This window comes from Lontra canadensis, unplaced genomic scaffold (assembly GCF_010015895.1).
Source record: "Lontra canadensis isolate GAN:19392208 unplaced genomic scaffold, GSC_riverotter_1.0 scaffold94, whole genome shotgun sequence".
In the NCBI taxonomy this organism is placed as follows: Eukaryota; Metazoa; Chordata; class Mammalia; order Carnivora; family Mustelidae; genus Lontra; species Lontra canadensis.
The window spans coordinates 2,664,533-2,676,867 of record NW_022631088.1 but is presented as its reverse complement, the minus strand read 5'-3'; the positions used below and the strand labels follow the sequence as shown (position 1 = coordinate 2,676,867).

The 12,335-nt window shown below is 57.6% G+C and overlaps 1 protein-coding gene across 5 annotated transcripts in view; it reads right to left on the bottom strand.

Annotated features, from left to right (window-relative positions):
• The window catches only part of ZNF710 (zinc finger protein 710), a 66,353-nt gene that overhangs the window by 17,240 nt on the left and 36,778 nt on the right, over positions 1-12,335 (bottom strand). Inside the window, exon 1 of one of the 5 annotated variants that reach the window (XM_032836936.1) lies at positions 5,239-5,639. The exons of 1 other annotated variant lie outside the window; for it this stretch is intronic. In XM_032836936.1, the coding sequence (XP_032692827.1) occupies positions 5,239-5,267 (29 nt within the window). In that variant the 5' untranslated portion in view covers positions 5,268-5,639. Of the gene's footprint in view, positions 1-3,816; positions 3,903-5,238; positions 5,640-12,335 lie in introns of those variants that run through there. 3 more of the 5 variants (XM_032836928.1, XM_032836935.1, XM_032836932.1) reach the window with 3 other exon arrangements.

Sequence of the window (12,335 nt, the reverse complement as noted above, 5' to 3'; positions counted from 1 at the left end):
ACATCTCAAAACCAACTGACAGCACAGGATCCCCCTTTGGGATGTCCCCATGCGCCTGTGATCCACTCACTGCGATGACTACCCTGAGGGTCTAGACGGTGCCCCCACCTGTGCCCACACACAGGCTGCAGGGGGCTCCAGGCTTCTGCTGGGAGGCAGGTTTGGCCCTCGGCCCCTTCATTTTGGCCTTGAGGCACCAGGTGGCTGACACGCTATGTCTCCAGTCTGGCAACTCAATCACTAACTCAGCCAGAGCTCCTGGGTACCCACTAGGGGCTGGTACTGGTCTTGGTTGTAGGGATACAGCAGACAGCACTCAAGCAGCTGCCCTGAGTGAACTCAGTTACAGTGGAAGCACCAGGATCTGGCGGGGTAGGGGAGGGCATGGGGAGCAGGGGGAGTGCATTACTAGGATGGGGTAGGGGCAGGGCTGAGGCCCCAGGGCCCAGTAGAGACGGTTCAGGGCCCCGTAGAGAGCAGAGGATGGTCTCACATCTTGGTCTGGCATTTGCACCTTCTGGAATGTGGTTCAGGCTCCCCTTTCTGCCCCAGTCACCAGCTGTGCTGGTGGGGGTGGGGTGTGCGCATGCGCGCGGGTGTGGGCCGCTGGGCCCTCTGCCCCTGGGTGTGGAGGGGACGGGTAGCTGAGCCCAGGGAAGGAAAAAGGTGGTTACAGGTATGACCCGGGCGGTGAGCACTCCTGGACTTCAACTTGTAGCAAAACTGCCGTCTGTGTCCTCGGCTGTCTTCCTCACTGCAGACTTCAAGGTGAATCCCCAGAAAGGAAGAGGAAGCAAAAGCCAGGGCTGGAGTCTTGTGCAAACCTCGGGGCTCCTTGCCACAGTCTCACTTCTGCCAGCCCGGGGCCTTCACTGGACGCAGCAGCCTAAGGCCCGAGCTGAGGGCACGGGTGGGGGTGGGGCGCAGCAGCCAAGGGGGAAGTGTGGGAGTCTCTGTCTGCCTCAGCTTCCCCTTTTCTCTAGGGACAGATTTGCTGAGCCTGCCTCCAGGAGTCGGGGTGGCTGGGCCACCAGCAGAGTGTCACCAACCCACAAACCACACAAGGGCCTGATGTACACGTACACTGTGTCTAGCCACTTCTTTTTACAGGTGAGGCTCAGGGAGGGGACTGGCCCAGTGTCATTCAGTGAGAGCATGAGGCAAGGACTAGGGTATAGGTTGTAGGCCCTGGAGCCTACCCTCAGTCACATGGCCTGTGGGATAAAGTCCTCATGGCCTAGCGGGCTGCTCGGTGCTATGGCCAGCTGAGCTACACCTGATCCTCCCCAAGCCTTCCTGACTACAGTGTGTGTGTGCACATGTACACACACATATGCCTGTCTCCAACCTCAGGGCCTTTGCACAGGCTGATTCCTCTGCCAGGCCTGAGTGAATAACCCCTCATCCTTTAGGGTTCAGCACAGGCAATGCTTCCAAGGAAGCATTCCTTAGCCTGAGGGCAGGGTGAGGGCCTCTTCTACAGCCTGAGGCCCTCAGGTTAATATTCCTGTAGACTTGGCTGGGCCGTGGCACCCGCTGTTTGCTCAAACACTAATCTACATGTTGCTGTGAACGCTTCTGTGGATGTGATTAACATCTACAATCAGCTGACCCGAAGTAAAGCAGACTGCCCTCCTTAATGTTGGCAGCTCTTATCCAATCAGTGGAAGCCTCCAGAGAACAGCCGAGGTTTCCCAGAGAAGAAGGGATCCTGCCAGCTTGCCAGCCTGCCCTGCAGATTTCGGACGTGCCAGCCCCCACAATTGGGTGAGCCAATTCCTTAAAATAAATCTCTCTCTCTCTTTGTATATATATATCCTACTGGTGCTGCTTCTCTGGAGAACTTGGTACAATCACGCTGATTCATGACTGTATGTTTACGATCATCTCGCCAGCAGCCGGCCCACCCAGAGGACAGAGACTGTAGGGGAGCAGAGTGGGCCCGCCGGGGAGTGCCCTGGGAGAGAGGCACCAAGCTAGGGGAAGGAGGAGGGAAGAGCTGACAGCCACTGTGTAAGGTCCCCTCCTCCAGGAGGCCACGGTGACGCCTGCACCCAAAGAAACAAGGGATGGAGTCCCGTGGTGAGAGGCACAACCTTGGGCTCCCTGTATTTGTGTGACCTCGCAAACTGTCCCGAGGGCAGACATCCTGGCTTCACAGGGTCCAAAGGCCTCATTTGATTAAGAGGACCAGCGCCTGGGCCTGGAATCTTCTGAGATATTTTCTTTTTAAGTTTATTTATTTTTAGTAATCTCTACACCCAACGCGGGGGCTCGAACTCATGACCCCGAGATCAAGTGTCGCACGCTCTTCTGACTGAGCCAGCCAGGCGCCCCTGGGCATCCTAGCGTTCCAAAAGCTCCCCAGCTGATCCTGATTCTCCCAGTTCATTAGTAAGATCTGACGAGCACCCTCGAAGTGACCTGGCCTCGAGGGTGAATTAGGAGTATCCTACTTTATTAATAGGTGGAATTTAAGAAACAAAACAAAGGAAAAACAAAGCAAAGAGAAAAAAAAGAGAGACACAAACCAAGAAAGAGGTAACTCTAGTGAAAACACTGCTGGTGACCCGAGGGGAGGAGAGGGGCGTGGGGGAAACAGGTGCTGGGGATTCAGAAGCGCACAGGTGATACGCACAGGGTGACGTATGGAAATGCTGAGTCACTATCGTGCACACCTGAAACTAACGTAACCCCATGTTAGGTAACTGGGATTAAAAAGGGGGACCTACCTTCTTGAAGCTGTAACAGCCCACCCTGCGTGGGCTCCTTCCTCTCCCTCCCCTAAGGGCAGCTGCCCCACTCCCAGTGTGGGGCCACCCCACACAGGCGGTACCCATGGGAGCTGGACCCAGATCCTGGCCTGCTCCTCCCCATGCCCCAAATGGACTTGGGCCAGATGGGCTCCTCTCTGGAAACCTGGCTATGAATCAGGCCTCAAGCCCTCAACCACAGGGATATCCGGGGAATTCACGCAGGCACGCCGTGAGACGGAGTCAGGCCAGGTCAAGAGTGGGCAGAGCTGAGTGAGCCTGAGGCAGGGGGAGTGGGAGAGGAGGGCTGGGGGCTGTGCCTGCGTCTCTGAGGAGAAGAGCCCTAGCCAGAGGTGGACTGAGGCACCTTCGTGAGAGCCTGGGGAGCCCCGTTCCCTGGATGGGCCCAACCCCTGCTTTTAGCTTGACCCCTTGCTGACCATCAACCCCCCTTGTCCCGAGATGGGTCGGGAGGGTCTCTGATCCTTATAGAAATGAGCCTGACTAGAAACGACCCAGGCATCTGAGGCAGAAATTAGGGGAGCAAATGTCATGCCGCCTGCAGAGATGCCGGTGTGCGAGTGATGCGGTGTCTCTGATCTGAAGTCACCAGGCCCCCTGAAGCCGTGGGCCCCCGGCCCTCCCACCTGATGCCCCACAGGCTCCCTGGGCAGATGCGTCTGTTTCTTCACCACAAAGGAAGAAAGCTCGGTTCTGCCACAGTGGGACAGTGGCCCTGCTGAAGTCCCTCGGCGCGCACACTGTCCCTGTGTACCCTCAAGGCTGGCCTTGGAATCTTCATCGGCAGGGCTGGAAGGAACTCTGTGGACCCTCCTGTCCACCGGCATCATTTGGAGATGTTGGAACCAGGCCCCGAGCCCTGCCCCCACCTCAAAGAGGAACCTGAGAGCTCTTGATTCTGGCTACATTTCTGTCCAACCATGTCAACAAACATGGTGGTCACTCCACACTCAGGCTCCCCCTGGGGTGTCTGTTTCCATGGTCTGAGGGCCTCGAGGGTGGGCATGGTGGGCTCGGGCAGCAGTGGAGTCAACCAACCTGCAGGAAGGGTCCTGAGCTCTCGAGAGTTGGCCCTCACAGCTGACCCTTGGCCTCCAATGCTAGAACAGTCCTAGCTCCCCACCCTGCTCAGGGTGTCAAGTGCGCCCTGTTCCCGCAGTCAAGTGCAAACACCTCCACCAAGGACTTAGAGGAACTTGCGTGATTGGTTTCTGCCCATGTGACCGCTTCGGGGCGTGCTGCTCGTTCCCTGACTTATGACCCCAGAAACATGGGCTTTTTTCATCTTTAATAGACCTGCCCGCACATAGCCTTTTCATACGCTGTTCCCCCTGAATGGAATGTTCTTCCTCATCTTTTGCCTTTCTAGGGGGCTGCCCTTCCTCAGGAAGCTGTCCCTAACTCTCCCCATAACCCCCAGTCAGGCCAGACTCCCCCAAGTTCTAAGAAGCTAGGCATGTAATACTTTCCCTTCCTGGACCTTATTAAAAATCATAATGCTGTATCTCTTTATGTAACTCTTGGCTTGCTGTCTGGCCCTGCGGTTAGCTCACCCTGACAAGGCCAGAGCAAAGAGCAATGTCTGTGTGCTCCCCACCGCCCACCCCGTGGTCTGTTCCTAGCAGAGTGCGCACCCAGAACGAAGGCTGTCCTTTTGCAAAGACGCATATTCAAGTGGAAAGAAAAAAAAAGAAGCCCTTTGCTGAGCCCCAGGTGGAACCAGCCTCCTCCCCTGAGCCTAGACTTCCGCTCCTTGAACTCCAGGACCAGCGCCAGTTCCCAGGAGAAGGGACAGCAGGCCTCTTGTTTCCAGAAAACTCCATGTCTTTCCTCCAGTTCCAGAAGCAAAAAGCACATCTGCTCTCCAGACAACTACCCTGTGCTGGACCCAAAGATCACCAGCTTCATATCACAGGGAAAAACAAACAAAACTTGGGCTTACAAGTTCATGGGACAAAGATAAGAATCACAGATGATGGAACGACAGGGCATTTTATTGGGCTTGAACTCTGTCAGGCCCTGTGATGAGCGCACACAATCTCTCGGCTTCTGGGAAGCCCTGTGGGGTTGGGAGGACCATTTCTGTTGTGCGGTTGTGGAAATGGAGGCTTGGAGAGAGGCAGCCCCTGTGGGGGGGCAGGGAAGGGGGACTGTGTTCCTAGGACCTGGGCCAGCTCTGGGCGGGGATGAGGTGTCCAGTTGCATCTTCTACTCCTGCTGACCTCAGTTTCCCTGCCAGGGCCGGAGTCAGCCGTGGGAGCCCCTCATGGCTTCCCTTCTTCCTCACCAAGCCCCGCCCTCACAGGGACCTCAGCCTTCTCCATCCTGTCTTCCTCTCCCTCCATTCCTCCCCTCCTTCCGTTTCCGTGGCAACCCCATCCTCTGCTCTGCCACTTGGTCCTGCGCTCCCATCTCCTCTTTCCTCTTTCATCTCTCCCCTCCGCGCGGGGTATGGTCCACATACCACTCTGTCCTTTGCTTCTGGTCTCTCATTCCCTTTTGCTGTGCTTTTTATCTCCTTCAATGTTCTCCTGTCATCTCAGGGCGACATTTATTTATCTCTTGCTTAAGAAAAAAGAAAAAGGAGGGAAGGAGGGAAAAGAAACCCCAGTTTCACCAGCCCAGCTTCTCCAGAACCTAGAGACACAGATGCAGAGTCACCCCAGAATGGGCCCATTGCCCGCCACCCTGCAGGCTCCCCACGGACCTCACCTGCAGAGGGGAGGAGGCAGATGCATGGTGGGGAGGATATCTGGGAGGTGTCTGGGTGAGGGCTCACTGGGGGGAGGCACTCCAGGGGCCTGCACCCTGCTCTCCTGAGCTGGGGGAGACGCCGGAGTTCCCTTCAGGATGCAGCAAGGGCAGGAACTAGAGTGTGGGATGAGCCAGGTCCGGAATCCCTCCTCCAGGGAGCCCACAAAAGCCCACGCGCACACGGCCCTGCGCCGCCCGCCCTAGCCCCACATGCGAGATGCCCAATCTACCAGGCGACACACACTCCCGCTCCAGACGGGATGGCGGATCCATTTCTTCCTCAAGATTCGCTCTTCACCAAAATCCTAACCTGTCTCTGAGAAGAGGACACGTCCCCTCTGCTAACCAGCTCTGCATCTCCCCAGTCTAAGGCAGATAGAAGGTGGTCGGCCCATTTCCCTCCAGCCATCATCTACCAAGCTTCTGTGATGGACCGGGCACGTGATGCGGGCCATCCCATGGAGACGGGCATCTTAATTTTCATTTCACAGATGGGAAGACCGAGGCTTGGAAAAGCGGTCACTTGTCCAAATCACACCGTCAGTTAGAGGTGAAGGTGGACTTTGCACTGGTTACAATCATGTTCTTCCCCAGTTAGGTCCCTTCTGCCTGTGTCCCCAGGAGGGGAGAGTCAGGCCCCCCTCTGGCCCAGCCAACCGCACCCCCCCATCCTGCCTTCTGCATTTCTGTGTTCAATCTGGAGTGATCAGAAATGACAGGAGAAACAAAGAGATTTACCACGGAAATGACAAGGAAGCTGATTATCGCCGTGGCCCCAGCGTCTCAAAGTGACAGAGAGGATAGATAGCTCAGTGGAAAATGGTATTACTCTCCTCCGAGACCAAAGTCACCTGGAGAAGAAAGAGCACTGGATCATCGGGCGCCCCACAGGCCTATGAGCCTCTGTGGACGCTGTGACCCGTTGCTGGGCCAGGGTCTCGGGCCTGGTATTGGTTCCCTAAGTCCCGGGACTCAAAGGCTCTGCTAGAGGGCCTTCTGGCCCACCCCGTCGGGTGCAGCTGGCAAGGCCGGCCACAGGAGACAACAGGCCTGCTGAGCCCACAGAGGCAAGAATGACACAACAGCTCTGCTTCTCCCCCAAGAGGCCGGCTTAGCACCTCAGGAACCCTGGGAGCAAGGCCGAGGAGGAAGAGACAGGAAGCAGCAAACAGGGATGGGCGAGTAGGGAGGGACAGCCCCTGGCTCTGCAGATGAACCGAGTGAAGGGGGGAACCTGGCCCTCAGGCTGGCAGGCTCGGCCTATCCCCCTGTCTCTGCCACTTATGAGCTGTGTGGCCTTGAGCAATTTCCTCAACCTCCCTGGCACTCGGTTTTCCCATCCTTAAAATGGGAGGAGGGATATGGCAAGGCCCTGCCTTAAAGCTTCTCCTTCAGGTCAGGCTTGTAGCTGATGAGATCGTGTCTGGGAGGTGTGGGAGCCTCACAACAGGACCCACTTCACAGCGGAGTCTGGTGACCTGCCCTGAAGCCACCATATCGCCAGAAAAAAGTGGAGTTTGGGTTTTCTTCTTGGCCAGTGCTTTTAAGGGCAAGGAGATCAGGGAGACAGAATCTGGTAACAATGCTGGAGCATAGTAAGGACTAGGTTTCTAGGAGCTCCCGTTTGTCTTCTTCCCATCACCATCCACTCTGCTGGGCCAGGCTGGTGCAGGCTGTTGGCGGGACCCCAAGATCCCCACTCTCAGGGACCTCACAGTTTGGTTAGAAGGACAAGACTAAGAACCACGGAACAGAAGAGCAGGCTGGAAATGAGCCCGCAATGTGTGGAGGTGCCACAAAAGGACAAAGTAACGTTGCCTCCCCATTTCAGCCTGGGGGGGTCAGGAACCTTCTTCCTTGTCGTGTGGCACTTCAGGAGGCCATGGAGGCTCGGGCTGCAGAGTCGACCGTTGGTGTGAGCCTGTCTCTTCTGCAACAGAGGACCGAGGTTCCCCTTTTCCAGAGCTTTCAGGAGGTTTCCCTGAGCCCACTAAACCCAGCGAGTATGATCCCTGCTGCTCTGTATATGGACGTCGGGCGGAGGGGCAGGGAAGCCTCGAGATGGGGGAGGCTGGCTAAGAAGCCCCCATCCCCAGAGATGCAGAAGGACGGAAGAGGGTCTGCCCGGTTGGAGGCAGAGGGTGTACAAGGGACAGTAAGGAGAACAGAAGAGCAGCGGGCAGCGAAAGTGCTGGGGGATGAGGGTGGAGGAGGGAGGCCTGGGCCCAGAGCCCTCCCCTTCTTCTCCACCACCACTGCCGGTGTGAGTCAGCCCCCGGCAAGGCTGTCTCCCGATGCCCAGGCCGTAATCAACATTTATTTTGCACACCCACACACCCAACTCGAGAACAGATTTATGCCAGGAGAGGAGTAGAAAATGCCTCTCATTCACGGAAAGCCTCCATGTAGCTCCCGGGGGGCGGGGAGGGACAGCTGGCCCAACGTTTCGGCTGACAGCGTACACAGGCAGACGTCAGACACGCACGCCGGCCACACGGGCTGGAATCAGCGGCGAGCGGGAGCCACGTGCAAATCCATCCATTCTTAGTCACCTTCATGCAGCAAGGGAGGGGACCCACGCAAGGGGCGGGAGCCGGCATGCACACGCACACTCGCGGACCCCGCAGGCTGGCCGGGGAGGAATGCACGTGGGGGTGGAGGGAAGCCACATGCGACTGTGCCAGAAGAGGCAGGGTGGGTGGGTGGGCGGGGCATCCCAGGGGGGTGGGGGCTGCTGAGTCTGCCCAGTCCTGGGAGCAAACTCAGTGGGCCACGGCAGGCCTCATCTGCAGGCTGGAGGAGAGGTGAGGGGAGTCCGGGAAGGTAGGGGGTCCTGGGAGGGAGAGCCAGGAGGGGCCCTGGAGCGCAGGTCCCCACCAGGGAGGCGGATCCGCAGACCCAGAGAAGAAGTGCTGGGCGAGTGGCCCACTCAGCCCAGAGCGCTATCTGGTTCCCTCTTCAGTCTAGATCACAAAGGATGATGACGGCACTCGGGGGCTCCAGAGGCCTCAGCTGCAGAGCCGTGAGCTCTGGGTCGTGGATCCCCAGGCGCGAAACTTCAAATGCATGTGGTCCCGGGACCCAAGGGCCAAAGTGACTTTAGTGGAGGTGACAATCATAAAACAAACAGCTATCTGGCCTTCAGTAGGGGTGACTGGTCCAGCTTGAAGGCTTCCTCCCCACCGTCCTGCGGGATGTGGAGTCAGCTGGGCCACTGCCTAGCTGAATGGCCTTAGGTGATTCGCTTGACCTAGCAGAGCCTCAGTTTGCTCAACTGTAAAATGGGGATAAGCTGCCCGCCCTACAGAAGGGGTAGAGAAGACTAAACAGCATCACGGGGTGAAAGTACCCGGCATGTGGGCTGGCGTTTGGTAAATGGCGGGTTTTTTTGGTTTCACCACTACAATATTTGTGCACACATGATGTGTGTCACCTAAGACCCTAGAATATCTGGCATGTCTTTAATACTACTAAAAATATGCTCTCACCACTCCCTTGAATGAGCACGACCACGTGGGAAAAGCATCTCCTATCGTGAAGGAGAGAAAGTAGCCAAATCAGGGACATGGAGAGAGAGGCTGGAAATGAACCTGACCTCATGCAAGGTTCCAGTTTAGTTCTCAGCTCACAAAGGAGCCCCTGGCTTGTCTGGGGACCGGCATTCCCGACCCCAGGGCTTGTGGGCTGTGAGGGTCCCTTGGGCCCAGGGCCCAGAGCGGAGCCCTTGGAGAGTCAGGAAGGCCTCTCCCCACCAGACGTGGGAGCCCTCTTCACAGGTGCCAGACATTGTCTCTTTTCAGAAACATTACAACCCGGGGCGCCTGGGTGGCTCAGTGAGTTAAAGCTCTGCCTTCAGCTCAGGTCATGGTCCCAGGGTCCTGGGATGGAGCCCTGCTTTGGGCTCTCTGCTCAGCAGGGAGACTGCTTCCTCCTATCTCTGCCTGCCTCTCTGCCTACTTGTGATCTCTGTCAAATAAATAAATAAAAATCTTAAAAAAAAAAAAAAGAAAGAAAGAAACATTACAACCCATCAAGGCAGCCCCAAAGACCAAATTCCTAAACAAGTCACAAAGCCCAACTCTCCTCCCGCAAATAGTTGATTTCTGGGATCCCTGGGCACCTGCTCAGTCTCTCAGAGCTGGGATGGCCCACCGTCAGCAAACAATCCTGATGGTCACAAGGTGAAGGGAAGACGCTGAGAATGGGACTCCCCACCCCGAACCCGGATTCCCTGAAAGGAAAATGCCCACGAAGCTTCTTATGAGAAAACCACACTCAGGGACACACACACAGGTCAGGGGACAAGGGTCACTCTCTTCCCTGCACTGCAGCACGGGCCTGCCTCTGGGAGGCTGGGCAGAGCCCCTCCTCCAAACACCCCCCAAGCTGGGTGCCAAGTGCAGGATGAACACAGGCTCTTCCGGGACTCGGAGAGCCAGGCCGCGCCGGGGAGGGAATACGCCCGCCGGGGCATGCACAGCCCTCCAGGGCACCCTGCCTTGGGAACATCTCTGCTGGGGGCCAGTATGGCCTCCCTCCGGGCAGCCCCGGGTGTGGGCAGGGCCTATTCCCGCTCTACACAACAGGGATGAGGGTTCCGGCTGTCCTGGGAGCTACAGTGCTGGCCCGTGCCGGCTCAAAGGGCACCACCTGACCTAGTACTGACCACTGTCTGTGTGGTTGGTACCGGTACCATCACCCCCTGTCCTACACATAAGGAAACTGAGGAACGGAAAGATTCAGAACAGCAGGACTTGATCTCACCACCCCGAGATCATGACCTGAGCCGAAATGAAGACTGGGACACTTAACCTCCTGGGCCACCCAGGTGCCCCAGGCAGGTGGTGTTTAGAAACTTCTAGAGCAACATGAAATTGCTAAGACATCCGGGCAGGGTTGGTAAGGTGTTGGTCTGTAAGGATTACAGAGAAGAGTGGTTTTAAAAGTAGAAGCGCCAGTTTAGAGCCCATACTGGTTTCCGAAGGCCTAAGTTCAGTCCTGCCCCTGTTCATGCCCAGAGGTGTGACCATTTCTCTCTCCCAACGTGCAGTGGCATGGACAGCCCCAGCCTCACACGCTGAAAAACAGAGAGAGCCCACAGAAGAACCCGGCACGCCTGCTGGCTGCTATTATTGGCACTCAGCACCCTTCTAGGGCCACAGCACCCCTTGATGGCAGTCCTCGAAGGGGGGCTGACCCCCGGCTCCTCTGCAACCCTGGTGGCCGGGGCCCAGGAAACACGTCTGCCTCTCAAAAGCCTTTCCACAGACGCAGACCCTCATCCCTCTGCCGGGAGCTGCTGCCCGTTCATCTCCAGGCCAGGGTGGCTGTGGGTGCCTTCCCAGGGTGTGAGGAGATCGTCCAGCCCAAACCGGAAAAACCTGCCGGGCTGCCCACACCCCAACTCTTGCAACCTCCAGTTTTGCCAGCAGGTATCCTGAGAGGCAGGTGGGGCCAGGAAGAGCAGTGGTGGCCTTCTGGCCACGTGCCAGTCTCCGATCTCTCCAGCAGGGATGACACCGGCTTCCCAGGCTGCTCCATCCTTCCCTGGAGTCCAGATCTCAGACTTCCCCGGATAACCCTATTCCCTGCTACCTTTACCCATAGTCCACTTCGTCCAGTTCCCCAGACCCAGAGTGAGGACACAGTCCATGCTCCAGGCATGTTTCCTGAACAAATCACCTTTGGGGGTGTTGGGGGAGGGGTGGTGGTTCAGATCTACCTCCCCGATGGTCTTCCTCCACCTGGACCCCGGTGGCCCCAGGTGAGCCGGTTCTCTGTCCCTACCTGTCCTGCTCTCTGGCTTGGTCACTAGCTGTTCTTGGCCGGGCCACCCTCCATGTCTGGTGCTGACTTGTCCTTCTACCTTCCTCCACAGACATGGCTGGAACCTTGTCCCAGTCTCCTTTGGGGAGGAGACAGCCCCTTTCCCTCAACACCTGATGCCCTCAAGGGGTAGGGGTATGGGGCTTTCCATCCTACCTTGCACTCAGATTTGTGCTGTGCTAGAACCATCCCACATCCGTTCACGCCTCAGCAAATATTTATGAAGCCCCTGCCCTGGGCCAGCGGGCCTGGGTGTGGCAGAGGAGGGAGACACAGAGCTTGCCCTGGGCAGCCTCCCACTAGCCCAGGCCTCCCCTTGGGCCTTGTGGCTTATGCCAGCATGCTCGTTCCACATCACCTGGGTCCCTCGCACCCCAGGGCTCCCTGTATCCCCCACAGGTCACCTAGCCATTCCTCCTGGGCTCTGAGGCGGGGCAGAGGGTCTCCCAGACCGGCAGCCTGAAGCCAGCCCTCTGCGGGCAAGAAATGGACCCCCAGACCTGGCCGCTCTCTCCTGCAGGCCTGCCTCCCCCACACTCCTCAGGTAACCCACTCATAGGCCGTCCCTCTCCGGCCTCAGGCTCGAGGCCTTCACCACACCCCGGCTTCAGCCTCCGGAGGTGCCCCATGTTTTGCCTTCTTGCTACCCCCTGAGCAGGGGGTCAGGTCCCACGTCCTCCACCGCCGCTTGCACCCCTGTTCTCTGTCCCCTCCACTGGACATCCGAGGCGAATGCTTCTAAACACAGAGGCTTTGATCTGGGCCTTCCCCCTGATCTGGAGGCAGCCCTGCCATGTTGTCTGGGCTCCAGGCCACTCATGGCTTCCCTCCATCTCTCCTCCTTCCTCCTGGTGGGCTCTGCTGTCCTGTCTTACCGGGGCTTCCTCAGACTCTCCCCTCTGTGCTGATGTCACTAGACTGAAGCCTCTGGTCCCCACCCCGCCATTTCCTAGGCATCAAACCTCTGCCAACCATCCCTCT